The 22,186-nt window shown below is 40.5% G+C and overlaps 1 protein-coding gene and 1 non-coding gene across 2 annotated transcripts in view; both read right to left on the reverse strand.

Moving 5' to 3' along the window:
• Positions 1-22,186, reverse strand: part of WDR43 (WD repeat domain 43) — a 54,479-nt gene that overhangs the window by 26,503 nt on the left and 5,790 nt on the right. Inside the window, exons 2-6 of the mRNA XM_003262679.3 lie at positions 20,277-20,414; positions 15,850-15,971; positions 9,382-9,502; positions 7,887-8,026; positions 4,105-4,207 (exon numbers count right to left, since the gene is read on the reverse strand). Coding sequence (XP_003262727.1) covers positions 4,105-4,207; positions 7,887-8,026; positions 9,382-9,502; positions 15,850-15,971; positions 20,277-20,414 — 624 coding nt within the window. The remainder of the gene's footprint in view (positions 1-4,104; positions 4,208-7,886; positions 8,027-9,381; positions 9,503-15,849; positions 15,972-20,276; positions 20,415-22,186) is intronic.
• Positions 8,350-8,434, reverse strand: LOC115831627. The gene has a single exon (XR_004027151.1). It is a non-coding gene; the product is annotated as a small nucleolar RNA SNORD53/SNORD92 (small nucleolar RNA).

Raw genomic sequence — 22,186 nt, forward strand, 5'->3', positions numbered from 1 at the left:
AAAATTAGCAGGGTATGGTGGGCACATGCCTGTGGTCCCAGCTACTCACAAGACTGGGGTGGGATCACTTGAGCCCAGGGAGATCAAGGCAAGAGTGAGCCTTGATGGCACCACTGCACTCCAGCCTGGGCAACAGGGTGAAACCCCATCTCAAAAAAGAAAAAGAAAAACAAAGTTTAGGGGAAGAGATCATTTCCCTGCCATCAAATTTTCTATTCCCCGTTCTGCAACTCCAACTGACAGGCATCCAAATCTAATCTCTAACTGTCTATAGCGAGGTTGGTAACTTTTGAAGATAAAATAAGCAGATTATTCTGCAATATCATAATCAAAGTTTTGTTTTGGAATTTTAATTCTAACTTACTGCTGTTAAGTACAATCTTATATGAAGTGCCAGAATTAGAACTTGGGGTGAAACCCCGTCTCTACTAAAAATACAAAAAAAAATTAGCCGGGCGTGGTGGCGGGCGCCTGTAGTCCCAGCTACTCGGAGAGGCTGAGGCAGGAGAATGGCGTGAACCCGGGAGGTGGAGCTTGCAGAGAGCCGAGATTGCGCCACTGCACTCCAGCCTGGGTGACAAAGCGAGACTCCGTCTCAAAAAAAAAAAAAAAAAAAAAAAAGAACTTGGCTTCCTGATCCATCATTCCTAGTTTAATATCTTAAAAAAATCATTTAAAAGGCTGGGCACAGTGGCTCACGCCTGTAAACCCAGCACTTTGGGAGGCCGAGGCAGGCTAATCACAAGGTCAAGAGATCAAGACCATCCTGGCCAACATGGTGAAACCCCATCTCTACTAAAAATACAAAAATTAGCTGGGCATGGTGGCATGCACCTGTAGTCCCAGCTACTCAGGAGGCTGAGGCAGGACAATCGCTTGAACCCGGGAGGCAGAGGTTGCAGTGAGCTGAGATTGTGCCACTGCACTCCAGCCTGGTGACAAAGCAAGACTCCGTCTCGGGGGAAAAAAAAAAAATTTTTTTTAAAGTTCTGCTCCCTCCTTTATTATTGATAATTTTAAATATAATGCCAATAGTATTCCAAGATAAACTCTGAATCAAACCTAAAGTTAAATCTAAAAGTAGCAACAGAATTCAGTCAGAAAAAGAGAAAGTAAAAACTCAGTCTTGCCCGGGTGCAATGGCTCACACCTGTAATCCCAGCACTTTGTGAGGCCAAGGCGGGCAGAACACCTGAGGTCAGTTCAAGACCAGCCTGGCCAACATGGTGAAACCCCATCTCTGCTAAAAATACAAAAATTAGCCGGGCGTGATGGTGCGCACCTGTAGTACCAGCTACCCAGGAGGCTGAGGCAGGACAACTGTTCGAACCTGTGAGGCAGAGGGTGCAGTGAGCTGAGATCATACCACTACACTCCAGCCTGGCTGACAGAGGGAGACTCTGTCTCAAAAACAAAAAACAAACAAACAAACAAAATCCCTCAGTCTATTCTCTACATAGACTAGTGGCAAGTTTTGCTACTCCAAGCAAAGTGATCTTTCTTCCATAAATTACTCGTATTTAGACTTAAAGAACCTACCTCTAAAAATCACACACACACAAATAAAGGTTTAAAACTTTTAGTCGAGTGGGGTGGCTTATGCCTGTAATCCTAGCACTTTGGGAGGCCAAGGTGGGCAGATCGCTTGAGGTCAGGAGTTCAAAACCAGCCTTCCCAACGTGGCAAAACCCCATCTCTACTAGAAAAATATAAAAATTAGCCAGGCGTGGTGATATGCACCTGTAGTCCCAGCTACTTGGGATACGGAGGCAGAAGGATCACTTGAACCTGGGAAGCAGAGGTTGCAGTGAGCCAAGATCACACCACTACACTCCAGGCTGGGTGACAGAGAAAGACCCTGTCTCCAAAAAAAAAAAAAAAAAAAAGGAAAAAAAATTTTTTTTTTTTTTTTAGAAAGTCATTTCAAGTTAAATCAACCTCTTTATTTTATAGTCATAGGGGGCCAGGCACGGTGACTCACACCTGTAATTACAGCACTTTGGGAGGCCGAGACAGGCGGATCACTCAAGACTCAAGGCCAGGAGTTCAAAACCAGGCTGGCCAACGTGGCAAAACCCTGTCTCTACTAAAGTACAAAAATTAGCCAGGCGTGGTAGTGCAGTCTACAATTTCAGCTACTAGGGAGGCTGAGGCAAGAGAACTGCTTGAACCCAGGGGGCGGAAGTTGCAGTGAGCCAAGACTGCACCGCTGCACTCCAGCCTGGGCGACAGAGAGAGACTCTGTCTCAAAAAAAAAAAAAAAAAAAAAAAGTTATAGGGGAAAATACCAAAATAAATGTTTCTCATCAGTTCCCTATGATCAGAATGTCCAATCATCAGAATAGTGAGGGCACTGATCACACTGAATGTACACAAGCGTGTCCAACTTTATAATAACATTAAATCATTATTGTAATTAAGTGTAGGATTCCTACTAGTTTTCTTTTTTTTTTTTTTTTTTTTTTTTTAGACGGAGTCTTGCTCTGTCGCCCAGGCTGGAGCGCAGTGTTGCAATCTCAGCTCACTGCAAGCTCCGCCTCCCAGGTTCACGGCATTCTCCTGCCTCAGCCTCCCAAGTAGCTGGGACTACAGGCGCCCACCACCAGGCCCGGCTAATTTTTTGTGTTTTTAGTAGAGACAGGGTTTCACCGTGGTCTCGATCTCCTGACCTCGTGATCCACCCACCTCGGCCTCCCAAAGTGCTGGGATTACAGGCGTGAGCCACAGCGCCCAACTACTAGTTTTCTTAAAGACAAAAATCTTTATAGGGAATCACTGATCTGATCATCAAGGGCCCCCACTTCATATTAGAAAGCCAAGTTTATTAGCAACAGAAGCTATATGTATTTATTTACTTATTTACTGAGACGGGGTCTCACTGTCACCCAGGCTGGAATGCAGTGGAAGGATCATAGCTCACTACAGCTTCAACCTCCCAGGCTCAGTTAATCTTCCCACCACAGCCTCCCAAGTATGTGGGACCACCGGTGCATGTCACCATGCCCAGCTAATTTTTTTATTTTTTGTAGAGACAGGGTCTCGCAATGTTGCCCAGGCTGGTCCTGAACTCCTGGGCTCAAGTTATCCACCACACCCAGCCAGAAACATTAAACCAAAATTTTTTTAGTTTTAAACCAATGCTTTTTCCCCTGAAACACTTTTTTAAAGTATTAAAACATGATGATCATCTCTAAATCCTAGAGGTTAATGCAAAATATGCATTTCAAAACTAAATTGAGTTAAAAGTGAAATATCCTTAACTTGCATTAGAAACATGGGATTCTGTGCAAATCAAAATCCTGCAAAGCTTTAGTCAAACAGAAACAGCAAGTACTTCAATGACAACAGGTTTAATCCTTTTAATTTTTACATGAAAAATTCTTTTTTTATAGGCAGCAAACAAGAGGACGTCACTCTTATAAAATATATACATATATAGGCTGGGCATGGTGGCTCACACCTGTAATCCCAGCACTTTGGGAGGCTGAGGCAGGCAGATCACCTGAGGTTGGAGTTCGAGACCAGCCTGACCAACATGGAGAAACCCCATGTCTACTAAAAAATACAAAATTAGCTGGGCATGGTGGCACACGCCTGTAATCCCAGCTACTCGGGAGGCTGAGGCAGGAGAGTTGCTTGAACCCGGGAGGCGGAGGTCGTGGTTAGCCACGACCGCGCCATTGCACTCCAGCCTGGGCAACAAGAGCAAAACTCCATCTCAAAGAGATTAAAATATATATATATATATACACACACACACACACACACACACACACACCTTAGTTAGGAGCTATCGCCAACAATTTCATCTGATTAAAGAATCATATATACATACTCCTAGTAACAAAATCCATCTGAACAACTTTTCTTAATTCACATAATGAATTCCTGAATTTACTACCGTCCTGTACAAACTTTTCCCTTCCCTCATAAGAGATTATTACGGTGATTTAAGTTCTTTTGAACAGTCTAAAATTTGTTACAGTTTGTTGTTACTCCCTCAGGTCCTCTCTACTTCTCGAGTCATTAAATCATCCAAACCTTGACTGTAAAAATAACATCTGTGAAACCCAAAAACAAATTCTCAAAAATCGAGCCATTTACCTCTTCTTTGTTTTCTGACAAAGTTAAGTCAATATAGACAGGTTCATCGGTAACTGTAAATGACATCACTGCACTCTTTTCTTTGTTTTCTGATCGGACCTGCCTAGATAACAAAACCAGCAATTAGATAGCAAGACAGATTTAATTTATTTCCTAAAAAGGCAAACACCTAAGGAGGCACGGAGATCAGTACATGAGATTCCCAATAGCTTTGTCATCTTTTGAAAACTAGTAAAGTGACTAAAGATCAAAACAACAGAAGCATCCATGTCACTACCATATAACATGGTTGCTTGAGAAAAGAGAAAGCAATAATGCATTTGTGGCAGATTTAAACAATGAGTAACATTCTCTGTTTTTTTCTATTGATCTGTTTGTCAACCTTGATACTAATACCACACTGTCATGATTAGTGCCGCTTGATGATAGGTCTTGAAATCAATCTTAGTCCTCCAACGTTTTTCTTCTTTTTCAAAATGATTTTGCCTATTGTCATTTGTATTTCCATTTGAATTTCAGAATCAGTTTGTCAATTTCTCAAAAAAAGCCTGCTAAGATTTTGATTGGGTCTGCATTGAATCTGTAGGTCAATTTGGGGAGAATTAACATTATAACGGTATTGAGTAAAGAGCACAGAAACAGACCTATATATACACACACATATGCAGTTGATTGTCATTATTCATGGATTCCTTATTGCAAAGTCATCTTTTGCAAAATTTTATTTGTAACCTCAAAATCACTGTAACAATTTTATGCTCCTTCAGTCATGCAGACTAGTGAAAAATCTGAGTTGCCTAACACATTCAACGTCTTCAGCTAAGGTAGCTATATTCTGCCTTCCCACTGCGGTTCTCATACTATCAACAAGTAGTTCACCTAGTACCATGTTTTTTGCATTTTTGTGCTTTCTTGGAGATTTCACTAATTAAAACGGCCCCCAAGCATAATTCTGAAGTGCTCTATGGTGTTCCTAAGCACAAGAAGGCTGGGATGTGCCTTACAGTGAAAATGTGTGTTAAATAAGCGTCACTCAGACATGAGTTGTAGTGCTCTGAATTCAAAGTTAATCAAAAACATATGCATTAAATATCTTTAGAAACAAACGTAAAACAAGGTTTTATATATTAATGACAAAAATGTTACAAGCTGGCTACCTTTACAATATAAATAATATAAACAAAAAAATAAATAGATGACAAAAATGTTACAACTGGAGGCTCATGGGAACCTAATCTATTTCTCCAAGGAGTAATGTTATTGACTAAATCAGTGTTCATGGGGACTTTATATGACTTAACAACTATAAATAATGAGAACCGATATAGGGATAAGCGTGTGGGTGCAGGGATGTGTGGGTGTGTGTAGGTGTTCGGGGTTATAGGGGGAGGGGTATATGCAAAACCAAGTCAGCAGAGATAATCTTTTCAACAAATGATACTGGGATCCCTGGATATCCATAATGCAAAAACATGAATCTTAACATCCCAGCCATTAGAGAAAGCCAATTTAACACCACAAAATACCACTACCCACCTATTAAAATGGCTAAAATTAAATGCTATACCAAGTGTTGATGAGAATGTGAAGGAATTCCCATTTTCATACGCTGCTGGTAAAAATGCAAAATGCCACAACCACTTTGAAAAAAAAATCTGGCAATGTCTTGAAAAGCTAAATGTACACCTATCATATGATCCAGCCATTACACTCCTAGGTATTTACCCAAAAGAAATGAAATCACATGTCCATATAAAGACTTGTACACAAAAAATGTCCATAGCAATTTTATTTGTAATGGCCCAAAACCTGTCAACAAGTCTCTGAGAGATTACAAGAAGACATGAGGAAACACATTCATTATCTTATTTGTGGTGAGGGTTTCACAATGTATATGTAAGTTACAACTCATCAGTTTGTACACTCTGGTATGTGCAGTTCATTACATGTCAACTATACTTCAATATAGCTGTTTTCAAAATTTAGGTACAAATTTTAAAAAATAATATATAACAAATACGATTTACAAACATGATTCAAATCAGCTTCTTTGGAGTTCAGAAGAAAATTAAGAGTTGATTTGATAAATTCTAAATGTTTTCATGCAAAAATTCTTAGTAAGATTCATTCTAACATGAAGTCATTCATGTATGTTCAAAATCTGTGCCATCAGACCACTATGCACAGTATCTTAACTAATCAACAGAAGATAGTACTGGGGTTTATCTTTTAATCTTCATTCAGCAAGAAGCCTTCATATGTTATATCCTCTCAGAAATGTGTCTTTCAAAGGAAATTATCAGGGAACTTTAGGCCTGCTCTACCTATCCCCATGCAAATTTACAGAGCTCATTGGGCAGCTTTTCAATATGGGTTTTAATATTTTTCTTTTGTGTGTGTTAATTTTAAGTTTACTTCCTTTATTCCAGGAAGCCCCCACATATAATAGACACTATTCAGGTTCTTAAGATTAACATAAAGCAACTTTTATTTTATCTTATGAAATTTTGTAGCTGGAGACTCCTAGGTACAAGGGAGCCTAAGTGGTAAAACATTTGAGGTTGAAGCAACTCAGTTATGCCAGGGGACCCTGGTAGTAGATTTTAATTTTTTAGCACTACTAATTTCTTATGTAATTGTTAGACCATCTAAAACTAAAAGAATTTATCTCCATTGGCTCTTCTCAAAAATCAAACACGAAACAAAACCAAATCTGTTTAATTACAAGAGTCATAATTAGGAATTATGGTTTTGCTGGTGGTTTTGAAGGTAAACAGGGGCCCACATTTTGACTTATGACCCCCACACAACTACCTCTTTGAGGAATACATATTGGATGAGTACCACTTCTAAATGAGTATTATCTTATATAAATTCACAGTAACTTTATATGGTGAAGAGCATGCTCAACTGATTATTACTAAGATGAGAATTGACCATGAACAGCAGGGTGGTTTTTTTTTTTTTTTCAAGCCAACTTCACCATCAGATGCTGCAATCAAATCCAGGAAATTTATTTAAAAACTTTTTGATGACTTTGTATCAACAATTTTTTTTTTTTTTTTTGAGACGGAGTCTCGCTCTGTCGCCAGGCTAGAGTTCAGTGACACAATCTCGGCTCACTGCAACCTCCGCCTCCCGAGTCCAAGCAATTCTCCTGCCTCAGCCTCCCGAGTAGCTGGGACTACAGGCCCGCGCCACCACACCCAGCTAATTTTTGTATTTTTAGTAGTAACAGGGTTTCACCATGTTGGCCAGGATGATCTCGATCTCGACCTCGTGATCCACCTGCCTCAGCCTCCCAAAGTGCTGGGATGACAGGCATGAGCCACGGCGCCCAGCCTGATTTTCACTTTTAAAAGAGGTTTCAAAGGGAACTAGTTAATAGCAGCTACTGCAAAAAGGAGTTACTGGAAATTCTGAGACAGCCAAGCAATTTTATGCCCTCCATAAACAGGCATTAGTGCATTAACCCAGTGGTGCCATACATTCCAAAATCAAAGGTCTTTCTAAACTTTTTAAGTTATTTCTAAATTGCCCAACCACAAAAATATTCAGTCCACTGTATCACTAAACAAGCACAGGAGGCTTTATTACATAATGCACTTAATTTTTTCTCAGAAAGATCTGTTTTGTAGGCAGGCTCAATTCTTTATTATGACTCAATGTAAATCCAACATTACATACAACAAATAAAGTCCCATATTCATAATTTACATTAACTACATAAGCTCTGACAGATTCTTTCAATGCTACCTCCCAAATCCAAAAGAACTACATACCAGACATTAAGTAACCGGTCATGTACTGCTCCAGATAAGAAATAAAGACCTGTAATTCCATCAAAGGGTTGGCTCTCATTAGGAGGTCTGATGGTAGTGAACATCAGTGACGAAACTGGCGTTGCATGTCCTGTGAAATGCTAGAGAAAGTTAAATCTCAGTTAGGAGAGCCGATTCAAAGCAGGGACAAAAATTAATAGTATATATGTATCAAAACAAGCCATATGTGATACATATCGGAAAGGACAGCTCCACGATGAAGTAACTGTTCAATTCAATTCTAAAGCAAATAAGGTTATTTGTGCTATAATTCTCCCACTTTCTAAAAAAATCCATCTGAAAATACTGAAAATTTAGATGTTCCTTTTAACTCCTATGACCCTACCACTCTGCACCTTTATTTCTTACATTCTTGAATTAAAGATTCACTTAATTCTATCCATTTTAAAAGGCATACTCTTGGGTGCTCAGACACAGCCAAGGAATTGTAGGTCCTCATTTTACTCTCAGTGAGTCGAAACCACAATATTAAGGCATCATCACAGCACCAAATGTTCAGTAAGCCCTGAGTGAAAGCTTTTTCCTCTTCCAAAAATATAATACTAAATCTCCACAGTCAAATACAGTAAGTGGACTAAATGCTGGATGTAGGCTAGAAATCAAAATTACCATAATCATCACATAGTAAAAACTTTTTTATTAAGAAAATCTTTTTTGAGCTAGGCCTGGTGGTGAGCGCCTATATTCCCAGCTACTCAGGAGGCTGAGGTGAGATGATCGCTTGAGCCTGGGAGGTCAAAGCTGCAGTGAGCTATGATGGCGTCACTGCACTCCAGCCTGGGCGACAGAGAGAGACCCTGTCTCAAAATGTTTTGTTTTTTATAAGGTAACTTTTTCTTTTTTGTGGATACATAATTGGTGTATATAATAAAATTTAAATTTTAAAAAAATCTTGTTTCGGCTGGGCGCGGTGGCTCACGCCTGTAATCCCAACACTTTGGGAGGCTGAGGCAGGCAGATCACAAGGCCAGGAGATCGAGACCATCCTGGCTAACATGGTGAAACCCTGTCTCTACTAAAAAATACAAAAAATTAGCCAGGTGTGGTGGCGGGCACCTGTAGTCCCAGCTACTCGGGAGGCTGAGGCAGGAGAATGGCATGAACCCGGGAAGCGGAGCCTGCAGTGAGCCGAGATCGCGCCACTGCACTCCAGCCTGGGTGACAGAGCGAGACTCCATCTCAAAAAAAAAAAAAAAAATCTTGTTTCTTGAATATTGGTTCTATTCATTTTTCCAACACATTTGAAGTAGACATGTCTACTCTTTTTAACATCAACTAATCAGATTAGGAGGCTAACTTTTATCCACTAAACTATTTGATGTACCTGACAATGAAGAATTTGTATTCTTAAAATAATATCTTCCGGTTCAAACTTCTGCCTTTCTCTGTGTTTACTCTATAATTTTTATGCTTACAAATAATTTGATTCGCTCACCCTGTAGACTTCTTTGGTCTCCAAAACCCATAGTTTGATTGTTCGACCAGCTGAAAGCAACATCTTTCCATCTGGGCTGATACATAGGGAACTGACACTGCTATTGTCGCCTTTCCATTTGCTATATTGTGAAGAGAAAAAAAAAGCATCTCAATATATGACAGAAAACTTTACTCAGAGCAGAAAATAACAAAAAAAACAAACTGAACAACCATTAAAAATATTGCCTCAGGTCCTATGACAATTACATTCCCTAAAAGCTTGTGTCAGGTAACTAACCCTGGACATACCAGTGTGGTAAAAGCTTCACTGATTGGGTTCCTTAACACAGCACAATCTCCCTTTGGCAGGCATGGGATAAAGATTCTCAACAAGTATCAGAAAATGGGTGAGTGAGAGTGATAAGAATGTAAAATGGGTAGCTGTACATCCTGTGACCCAGGAGATGAACTTTGTGCATGTCCAGGAAAGTTCCATATTGGCTAGACCTCCCCAAGCCCATCCTAACCCTACCTCAACTCTTGCTTTCTCTGGAAGGCTGGCCTTTAATTAATTCCCTTAATAACACAAATGATTTCTCAAAAGTTGCAACCCAAAAAGGTTATTTCTACCCCAAATCCACATGAATGCACCCCAATCTGACAGGTAAAAATTAATTAGGTACAAATGATTCCTTTTCATTACCTCAAATATGATTAGAAGCTTGAGTCTTTGCTGTTTGTTACACATATTAATGCTGTCATAGGCAACAGGGAACTTGGCTATTCACTTATAAAATCAAGAAGTTAACAGCAGGGGCTGGGCATGGTGGCTCATGCCTGTAATCCCAGCACTTTGGGAGATCGAGGTGGGCAGATCGCCTGAGTCCAGGAGTTCGAGACCAGCCTGGGCAATATAGCGTGACCCTGACTCTATAAAAACTACAAAAATTAGCCAGGCATGGTGTAGTAGTCCTAGCTACTCAGGAGGCTGAGATGGTAGGATCGCTTGAGCCCGGGAGGCAGAGACTGCAATGGGCCGAGATCACACCACTGCACTCCAGCCTGGGTGACAGAGCAAGACTCTGTCTCCAAAAAAAAAAAAAAAAAAAAAAAAGGAAGTAACAGCAGGAACCTTAATAACAAAAGAGGTTATTAAGAGGCTGGGCACGGTGGCTCACGCCTGTAATCCCAGCACTTTGGGAGGCCGAGGTGGGCAGATCACAATGTCAGGAGATCGAGACCATCCTGGCTAACATGGTGAAACCCTGTCTCTACTAAAAATACAATAAAATTAGCCAAGCGTGGTGGAGGACACCTATAGTCCCAGCTACTCAGGAGGCTGAGGCAGGAGAATGGCATGAACCCGGGAGGCGGAGCTCGAGATTGCGCCACTGCACACCAGCCTGGGCAACAGAGCAAGACTCCGTCTCAAAGAAAAAAAAAAAAGAGGTTATTAAGTGGAAGAAAATGTATGGTTCTGCCAGTCAACAATGGAGGAAGTCAAATCAGTCATTAGAAAAACAAAATTAGATTCCTACATTATGCCACACATGCAAAAAATTAACTGATTAAATTTAAAAGTGTTTAAACAGGGTATGAGAATGTTTTTATAATCCTGGGGTTAAGAAAGGTCTTCCACAGCAATTACAAAGCAGAAATTATAAAGAAAAAAAAAAAAGACCTGATTTAATTACATAAAACTTCTGCTCCACAAGTAAGTCATAAAATTAAAATATAAGTAAAAAGTGGCCAGGCGCAGTGGCTCACATCTGTAATCCCAGCACTTTGGGAGGCCAAGGCAGGTGCATCACTTGAGGCCAAGAGTTCAAGACCAGCCTGAACAACATGGTGAAACCTTGTCTCTACTAAAAATACAAAAATTAGCCAGGGCTGGTGGCAAACACTTGCAATCCCAGGTACTCCAGAGGCTGAGACGGGAGGATCGCTTGAACCCCGGAGGCAGAGTTTACAGTGAGCTGAGACACCACTGCTGTACTCCACCTGGATGACAGAGTGAGACCCTGTCTCAAAAAAAATAAAAAAATAAAAAATTATAATAATATATATATACATACACACACAAGTATGTGTATATATATGTAAAAAGCTAGAAAAAAGTATCAAAAATATATATTACAAAGGATTAATACTCACAATACACAAATAGCTCCTTCATATCAATAAGAAAAAGAGCTCAAAATAAAAATAGACAAAGGATATAAACAGGCAAACAGGCAATTCATAGGAAAAATACAAATTGTTGATAAACACGAAACATTCAACCTCACTGATAATCAAACAAATGCAGCTATAATGTACAAGAGAACTTTTCCCTTACCCTTATCGGCTTCTAAAATTTTTGCCAATTTATCATCGATTCCTACAGCTTCAATTCTCATTTACATTCAATATTCAACATATATTCACTATGTTGATACATATATAAAAGACACAGTTGCCATCCTGCCTAGACAAGGCTGATAAGCTTCCTTAATCTACCTCCCCACTCAGTATTGAAAATGCTAGTTAGGCTAATAATACCTTCTATCCTCCCCACACCCTAATCCCTCAGGAGATTTGCAACTCAAAGCATAAATCAGCATGATCTGGGAACTTGTGAGAATTATGCACTCTCAAGCTCTAACCTAGCTACACCTACTAAATCAGATCTGTATGCACAAGTAAGATGTTATGTACATTTAAGTCTTAAGAAGCACTAGATGAAAAAATTCCTGTCTGGGAAATGTAACTGGTTCCAGTGGAATGACCTACACATATTGATATTTGACGGCTTCCCAGTCACTCTATAAATGAAGCACAACAATTGAAAAGTCACACACTTACAACTAAGGCTTCCAATATTTTTTCCCCCAAACAGGGTCTCACTGTGTTGCCCAGGAAGAGTGCAGTAGCAAGATAAGAGCTCGCTGCAGCCTTGATCTCCTGAGCTCAAGTGACCCTCCTGCCCCAGCCTCTTAGGTGGCTAGGACTACAGGTACACACCACCATGCCTGGCTAATTTTTTTCATTTTTGTAGAGAGGGGGTTCTCACTGTTTCCCAGGACAGTCTCGAACTCCTAAGCTCAAGCAATCCTTCCACTTCAGCCTTCCAAAGTGCTGAGATTTTAGGCATAAGCCACCATGCCCAGCCACCAATCAGGTTTCTAATGCTTTGTTTCCAAATAGCAACAGGCAGCCCAGGATCTCCAGTGATTTGAAGGATGCCTTAAACATAAAAGAGGCCAAATCAAACAAATGAAAACACACCCACAATAGACAGGATGTAAGGAACAAAAGAAGATAATTCATGGCCAGGCATGGTAGCTCACACCTGTAATCCCAGCACTTTGGGAGGCCGAGGCGGGTGGATCATCTGAGGTCAGGAGTTCGAGACCAGCCTGACCAATATGCTGAAACCTCGTCTGTACTAAAAATAAAAAATTAGCCAGGCGTGGTGGCAGGTGCCTGTAATCCCAGCTACTCGGGAGGCTGAGGCAGAAGAATCGCTTGAGTCTGGGAGGCAGAGGTTGCAGTGAGCTGAGATCGTGCCATTGCAATCCAGGCTGGGCAACAAGAGCGAAACTCCGTCTCAAGAAAAAGAAAGAAAAGAAAAAAGAAAATCTCGGGATAATCATCATTCAGCAGAACTTACAAGACAGACAAGTTTTCCAAGAAATGAATAAAATTGACTGACTGATGTGTCCAGAAACAACTGAGAAGATTTATACCACTAATAGAGAATGACCTAGTAACTAATAAAATGAAATAAAAACCAAAGCAATTATAAAGCCCAAGAAAGCAAAATTTTGTACAAAAAAATATATTAAACATAGGAAAGTCTAAGGCTCAGCTGTAACAATAATTAACTAGTCATAATGTAAACAAATACTGCTTATCAAACACTGATACAACAATATTGAGAGAACTGGAAGGGGGAAAAGAAGGTAAGAGCTAAATCCTCATCTTCCACAACAGAAAATCAATACATAGCGTCTAGAACAGAAAACAAAATCAAGTAACGGCAGCATAAGAATGCTAACAATGAAGCTGGAAACATAATGAAGTTATGAGACAACAGTTTAGTGTATGAGAGGTCAGGCTCTTGTTTAATCTACTTCAAAACAGCAAAGTGGGGCTAAAGTTCACCTCACAGGCTTATGATTACATACAGTAAAGCGCACAATGTGTTGAATGGCTCTTTGAACATTACTAGTCCCTATGTGAAGGACCTATCTTTGTGACCTCTCATCCAGAATACAGTAACACAGGCCCTACCCCAGACCTACTGGATCAGAATCTCTGCAGCCATTTCTAACAGGTTACTAACATAGAAACTAATATGTCTGCTACAAGTAAATGGAGCACAGATACTCACTGAGCCATGAGAGAGATGATTTACTTACCTGCATCTCCAACCCCAAACCCCCACTTAAATTCTAAGCCTCGGCCGGGCGCGGTGGCTCACGCTTGTAATCCCAGCACTTAGGGAGGCCGAGGCGGGCAGATCACAAGGTCAGGAGATCGAGACCACGTTGAAACCCCGTCTCTACTAAAAATACAAAAAATTAGCCGGGCGTGGTGGCGGGCGCCTGTAGTCCCAGCTACTGGGAGAGGCTGAGGCAGGAGAATGGCGTGAACCCGGGAGGCAGAGCTTGCAGTGAGCCGAGATTGCGCCACTGCACTCCAGCCTGGGCGACAGAGCGAGACTCTGTCTCAAAAAAAAAAAAAAAAAAAAAAAAAAAAATTCTAAGCCTCTAGCACCACCCTGTCTGCTGGGTCTTATCTTTCACATAATGTTATTTCAAAGCCAACTTGTCTAAAAACCCCAAAACCATGTATCTCTTCTGACCATAATTTCTATCCTCTACCATGCATTATCCCTCTAGTATGTCCTCCCTCTAAATTGGTTTACTCGCCTAGTTAGCAAAGCTGAAAACTAAACTCAATATTCCAACTCAATGATTGCGATCACTCCCATTTTAACTTCCCACACTTACCATCCTACAACCAGATTACAGTAACAATCTATCTGCCTTCTCTGCCTTTAACTAGCTCCTTCCCCTAAATTCTACACATTGCTGACAGATTACTTTTTCCTAAAGCATTACTCTGAATACTCTATCCCAGAGACACTGACCTGCAGTGGCTTTTTTTTTTGAGACGGAGTCTCACTCTGTCGCCCAGGCTGGAGTGCAGTGGCGTGATCTCGGCTCACTACAAGCTCCACCTCCTGGGTTCACGCCATTCTCCTGCCTCAGCCTCCCGAGTAGCTGGGACTACAGACGCCCGCCGCCACACCCGGCTAATTTTTGTCTTTTTAGTAGAGACGGTACCCCGTGTTAGCCAGGATGGTCTCTATCTCCTGACCTCGTGATCCTCCCGCCTTGGTCTCCCAAAGTGCTGGGATTACAGGCGTGAGCCACTGAGCCCAGACTTTTTTTTTTTTTTTTTTTTTTTGAGACTGCGTCTTGCTCTATCACCCAGGCTGAAGTGCAGTGGCACAATCATTGCTCACTACAGCCTCAACCTCCCAGGCTCAAGCAATCCTCCCACTTCAGACTCGTATCTGGGGCCACAGGCCATGCATGCCACCACACCCACTTTTTTTTTTTTGTAGAGAGGTGGTTCTCACTATGTTGTTCAGTCTGGTCTCAAGCAATCCTCCCACCTTGGCCTCCCAAAGTGCTGGGATTACAGGTGTGAGCCACTGCACTTGGCCAATGGCTCTCTCTTGCATACCAGACAGAATCTAAAATCCCAACTGTTCCAGAACTCAAAAGAGCAGGATTAGAATCCCTTCTCTGGCAGCTGCAGGACCATGGGCATCATTTTCCTCATGAGGGTCCTCAACTACACAGCAGGTGGAACTATATTCAACAGCCCACATTTACTAAGCATCTCCTATACGGCCAACCTCAGGATCAGGTGGTTGAACTATAATCAATGGTCTATGATCTTTATCTATGACACAAGGCCAGGCTCTTAGGATCCTTTGACCCGTATCATCTGCCATCCATTATCCCCTAGTATGTCCCTCCTCTGAATTAGTTTGCTCTGTGCCAAGTCAATCTTTTACATTCCTGTCTCCCTGCATTTGCTCCTGCCAGCTCCCCAACTTCTTTTCTCCACCCTTGAAAGGATTCTCCCACCCTCCTCTATCCAAATCTTACCTATCCTAGAAGATCCAACTGAAATCCCTTCTCCTCCTCCAGGCCTTCCCAACACTACTGTACTCAGCTGACAAATAGTCACATGCTACCTTGTGACATCTCTCATACAGTTGCTTTATTTTTTACCATTTTTAGCTTTTATGTAATTTTATGTATTTTATGTGCTTTAGTATTTTATGTGTTAAAATCTTGCATGCTCAATTTGATTAAAAGTTCTTTGAAAATGGAACCTATAACCTTATTAATGTCTGCATTCCCCACAAGTCCAGCATTTATCCACGTCTACTGCATTTCCTGATATCATGAATGTTACTCACCACTTTACTTTGCATGTCTGTACGTTCCATTCCACAATATGTTTATCATCTGAACAACTATATAAACAGCCACTGTCTTGATGCCACTGTATGCAGTTGACTCTGTTGTCATGTCCACCACTCTGTAGATTAAAAAAAAAAATTTAAGGCTGGTCTGAAACTCCTGGGCTCAACTGATCCTCCTTCCTCGCTCTCCCAAGATGCTGGGATTACAGGCATGAGCCAGTGCTCCTGGCCCACACGTGGATATTTTAGATCAGTAGAACTAGATAGAGCCAACGGTGTATTTTTTGAAAAGGTTCCACTGGTGATCTGAGGCCAGTCATTGGCAGAGGAAGTGAAAGGCAAATAGAGGTGACCGTGTTAGAGATGTAGTTAATAATCTGTAGAGGTAGGAGTCAACTCTTCTTTTTTTTAACAATGACAAATGAAAAGGAATACATTTACGGTGTACAAAAAAAAAATTTAAGAAGAAAATAAAACTTGTCTTATATATTATGATAATATGAACCCTAGAGTCATTACCAAATAATTAACTAAAATGTTAGGCCTTAACCTAACTAAAAGCTTTAACCTTTACCTATCCATTTTAGTTTTCCAACATCAAAAATGAGATAAACAGGGCAGGCGTGGTGGCTCACGCCTGTAATCCCAGCACTTTGGGAGGCTGCGGCAGGCGGATCACCTGAGGTCAGGACCAGCCTGACCAACATGGCGAAACTCCCATCTCTACTAAAAAAATACAAAATTAGCTGGGCGTGGTAGCACATGCCTGTAATCCCAGCTATCTGAGAGGCTGAGGCAGGAGAATCATGTGAACCTGGGAGGCAGAGGTTGCAGTGAGCCAAGATCGCGACATTGCCTCCAGCCTGGGCAACAACAGTGAAACTCCATATCCCCAAAAAAAAAAAAAAAGAGAGATAAACAGCTAGAACTTCAAAATGATAACTTTCTTTCTCCTGTTTAAAAATAAATAAATAAACTACTTCCACATCCCAAGTCAACATTTAAGGTAAAAATCAAGTGTAGTCAAAAATATCCTCGAAAAATCTCTTATAAAAAAAGTACCAAAGCCATGTCTCAAAATAAAAATCACTGTTACTTCAGGTAAACACTAAATGCTTCCTTGTACTATAGGGCCATAGCATATACACAATACTTACACATTTACAGCATAGCAAGATGCTCACTCACTAAGAGGCACGTAGGAACAGAAACAGAAGAGCTCATTCATGTTTCCCATCTCACAAACATTCCAGGACTAACTCACTTAGCAGGATGAGGTGCTAAATCACCCACTTCGCAAGCATTTCATTCTTTCTACTTGAAGTCACATTTATCCATTATCCATTATCCCCTAGTATGCCCCTCCTCTGAATTAGTTTGCTCAGTGCCAAGTCAATCTTTTACATTCCTGTCTCTCCGCATTTGCTCTTGCCATCTCCCCAACTTCCTCTCTCCACCCTTGAAAGGATTCTCCACCCTCCTCTATCCAAATCTTACCTATCCCAGAAGGTCCAAATGAAATCACTTCTCCTCCTCCAGGCCTTCCCAACACTGCTGTAACTCGTCTGACAACTAGTCACATGCTATCTTGTGATATCTCTCCTACAGTTACTTTACTTTTGTACCATTTTTAGCTTTATGTATTAAAATCTTGCAGGAATAAAGTAAATACATATACAATGAAACACCACTATGTACATACCTAAGCTAAGAATAAAAGTGATTACTCGAAATTACTAAAGCTACTTCGAAATAACCTTGTTACCACTTCAAAAGAAAAATATTTTAAAATGTTACATTCAGTTACTTTCCTTCCTTCCTATCAGTTGTGTACTCAAAGAACTAAGTCTTATATACACGCAAGTAACTAAAGGATATGAACAGATACATTCCATAGAAAGAATTCAGTTAGAAAATATACCAAAATATTCAACCTTGTTAGTAATCAAAGAAATACAAACCAAAACAAAGTGGCATTTTTAGTCTGTTCCTGTAGCAATGTGTTTAGCCTTATGAAACCCATGCTGGTGAGGTTACATAATACTATTGCCAGCGGCAGTGTAAACTAGCATACCCTTTTGGAAAGCAATTTAGCAATGTGTTCACTCACTTGTTCACTTACTCATTCAACAAATATTTACTAAATACCACTTACAAGCAAGGCACTTTCCATACATTATTACATCTAAATCTTAATAAAATCATGCAAGGTAGGTTGTTAATACCCACTTAAGGGATGAGAACTTAAATTATTCACACACGATCATACAACTAGTAGGATTCAACCTCAGGACAGACTAGCTCCAAAGCCTGGTCCTTTTCCACCTTACCAAACCATCCCAGTACTCCTCACCCTGACCCTCTTGACTCCTTTTTGATAAATTCATCCCTGTCGAAGATGTATTTACAATCTTGTAAGGATATAAAAAGGAGTTCTAGGCTGGGTACGGTGGCTCATGCCTGTAACCCCAGCACTTTGGGAGGCCAAGCAGGCAGATCACACGAGGCCAGGAGTTCGACACCAGCATGGCCAACATGACAAAACCCCATCTCTACTAAAAATACAAAAATTAGCCAGCTATGGTGGTGCATGTCTGTAATCCCAGCTACTCAGGAGGCTGAGGCAAGAAAATTGCTTGAACCCAGGAGGCAGAGGTTGCAGTGAGCTGAGACCGCGCCACTGCACTCTAGCCTGGGCGACAGAGTGAGACTCTGTCTTTAAAAAAAAATAAGTCTTCTAGGCTCCAGCAGACACAGCAGCTGAGCAGCTATCACACTGCACAAGATGCTAGGTACCTGCTGACCACAAAAAACCTATCCAATTAAACGATAGGCTCCTACCTATAGCAGGTGTAAGAGCTCACCTGAGGACCACATTCGACTTGGAGGAGGGGGGAAGAATATAGGGAAGAATGCTTTCTTGAGATGGACCTCTGAATGCTTTAAAATTCATTTTAAAATTCATAGTTGAGTATTATTTTTGTAATCTTTAATATAAAAACAAGTAATACATTCCTAAATGCAAACTTAAAATCAGATTAAAATGTTCCTCTAACAAATTATCTGTTTCTTTGTTGTCGTTGTTGCTGTTTTAATGGGCTATTCAGCAGTGGTAATGATACTGCTGAGATAAAGTACTTATCTCCTATCAGTGATATTAAGCATAAATTAGTAAAAATTATTCCGGAAAGTATTTTTATACTACATATATAGCAACCCTTTGGCTCACTAATTTTACGTTAGTAATTCTGTGAATCCATGTAAGAAAAAGAAATTGTTTTACAACAATTTAAAAATCTGGAAATCCCTAAATGGTCAACAAGTAACATAATGGACTATTCCACTTGTTGGGATTTTAAGCAGTCATTAAAAATCTCTATAACCAGTTCTTGACAAATATAAGATAGTTATGTTGTAATCTAATGAAAAAAAATCAGGATACAAACCAGATGAACAGAAAGCCAACTACACTTTTTTAATGTATGTGTAAAGCAAAGAAATATACAAATTATTAAGAGGATCTCTCAGCAACAGACTTAGGTATAAATTTTTTTCCTTTTCAACTTTATGTAGTTACAAATTTCCTATAGACAAATGTTATTTAAAACAAAAAACTTAAAACACTCCTATATACAGAAGTCCAGCGAACAAAAACACACTGCAATAGATATTGTCTGAACCAACTAGGTCAGTTCGGTTACTGTCTTCCAATGCCAAACCCGCCCTTTATATTCTGCTGTGATGCTGGGACTCGGCAAACCTGATTTCTGATTTCCCAGCTCGATCCATAGGTTCTGCCAATAGGAATTGCTAGAGGGAGACAAGGATGGAGAGAGAAGGGACTTGTTCCTCCCTGTCTCTTTATTTGCATCACCCCAACAGTGGTAATGCCCAACAGCAGCAGCTGAACCCAATATCCAATTTTTCCAATCCTAGGAGAACAAGTCTCATTATCTCCGTCAGAGACACTAGCACCAGGCAGCTGGAGCCTCCTTCTCAGTTTGAGGTCTCGATCCCATGCCCATGGAACCACTCCTCAAGAGACAGCAGCAGCAGCACAACACTAGCCCCTAAAAGATCTCAGTGTTAGCAGTAACTCCAACTGCCTCCTTTATTCCCCTAGGTCAAGAGGTGGGGAGCTGCTTCCCACAGCTGCTATCTATGATTCCTTAGAGTTCCTGTAACCCTTCCTTATTTTAAACCTAGTCAATAAGTCTTCATACTCTGACCCATAATAAGGACTGCTGTTAACTATTATAGCTTTTATCAAATATTACTATTCAGTTATTTAAACGTAGATGAGACTGAAAACTGTCCCTACAGCACAGATCCCATCACATACCTTGAAGTGTTTTTTTAATAATCTCTAATAATCAGCTTCCCTGTCACATCACTTTTAAACAAAATACACACACACTTACTATTAATTTACTGTGTAATTCTCCTTTTACTGTGCTGTATAATAATATGCTACCAACTGCTGTGCCAAGAGCCAATAAGTCAGTCTGGTTACTCGTTCCTACAGCTTCTGATTTCCTTTTTTTCCTCTGGGGACTTTCCTGGAAAAAAAGAAAAACAATGTTTTTATTTAGTACTGCAAATACTAAAACATCGTTAATGAACAAATACAAATGCCCACCAGCCCACAAAAGACATTTTAAAAGGGGTGAAGATACAAGCTATTGGGTGATTTACTTCTCACTACTTTAAAAAGAAATCCCTCCAATGGGAAGAGAAACTCCTAATTCTATGTCCCGTCTCCCACCCCTACGGAAAAAAGGCAGCAAATAGGAAAAGCTGGTATGTTCTTGGTACTCTCCTAACAGGTCCAAGAAGCCTCAATGCTGCTTCCACTTCTCAGAAACAGACCGCCCCTCCTGACAGGTCCAACCTAAGTGAAGCCTTCACTCCCCAACCAAAGAGATGCATACCCAAAAATCTATGAATCCATAAGTCCATATCTAAGCAGCCAACTCTCCTTTTCCTCTCCTAGTTTTTCCTCAAATTCTAGCTTAGTTGTCAAGAAAAGAGACTCAAAAGTTTTTACCTTTATAAACATGCATTAACTTCAATCTGAGTCAACAAATAGCTTTAACTAGTAGAGCAGCTCAGAGCACACAAGAAAGAAGTTGCCCCAATGACTGGTCAAGGGCTGGCTCCGTGATTCAGTGACTTCAGAGACAAGTCTCATTCAAGTGGCAAATGCCACAAGACTTCTTTCATTTCAAAAGTGATGCTAACAGATCATGTCTATCCAACAAAAAGACAATGACCCTAACTTAAAAGCGCTACATCAGTTTATAATGCTGAATATTTATTATGATTTCAGAACTTCTCTTCCGTGTTTTTTTAATTACGGCTCACCAGCCTATATGTTTTTAGCATAAAGTTCTGAGAAATCCATTGTTTCACTATAAAACAAGCCAATACCATAGAAAAGAGAATATCTTCTTAATAGTGCAGGATCTTAGCTCTACAGCGCTCATGGGCACGCACACAGCCCAAGACACCCAAAAATCTGTCTTAATTCAAGAAAAACCAATGACAACCATAACGTTACCAGTGCATAAAGAGTATCAGGGAGTAGACTTAAAAAGCACTTTCCATTTTTTTCTTTTAGTTATCCTAGGGGGATGCTACATTTAAAGAATTTGATTCATTGGACACAGATGAACAAAATGCAGCCTAACAAAAAAAGGTAACCTACTTACAGAAAAAAATAATACACATCTTGCAAGTCCTTAGAAATATATCTTGCAAGTCCTTAGAAATGTATTAATAAACACAAAAGAGAAGTTACAATTAAAAGCCAAAGTACAAAGTCTGATGGTCTCATTTAATTTGTTGAAACATTGAAAACTCAACGTTAGGAGTGTTCTAGGTCCCCGTTTCAGTTACATGAATTTCTAAAGCTACCTCTGAATGATTCCAGGGGCAAAAATAATTTCTGTATAAGGTTATAAATACAAACACCTATTTCAGGCAAGGAGAGTGCGGGGAAGTACATTAACCTAGTACCATCTCAGCAGGAAAAGATTCATCTTTTTAAAAAGATTCCAAGAAGGCTGAGTGCGGTGGCTCACGCCTGCAATCCCAGCACTTTGGGAGGCTGAGGCAGGTGGATCACGAGGTCAGGAGTTCAAGACCAGCCTGGCCAACATGGTGAAACCCCGTCTCTACTAAAGATACAAAAAAAATTAGCCGGGCCTGGTGGTAGGCACCAGTAATCCCAACTACTCAGGTGGCAGAGAATTGCTTGAACCCGGGAGGCAGAGGTTACAGCAAGCCGAGATCCTGCCACTGCACTCCAGCCTGGGCGACAGAGACTCGT

The sequence above is a fragment of the Nomascus leucogenys genome, chromosome 19, assembly GCF_006542625.1.
Source record: "Nomascus leucogenys isolate Asia chromosome 19, Asia_NLE_v1, whole genome shotgun sequence".
In the NCBI taxonomy this organism is placed as follows: domain Eukaryota; kingdom Metazoa; phylum Chordata; class Mammalia; order Primates; family Hylobatidae; genus Nomascus; species Nomascus leucogenys.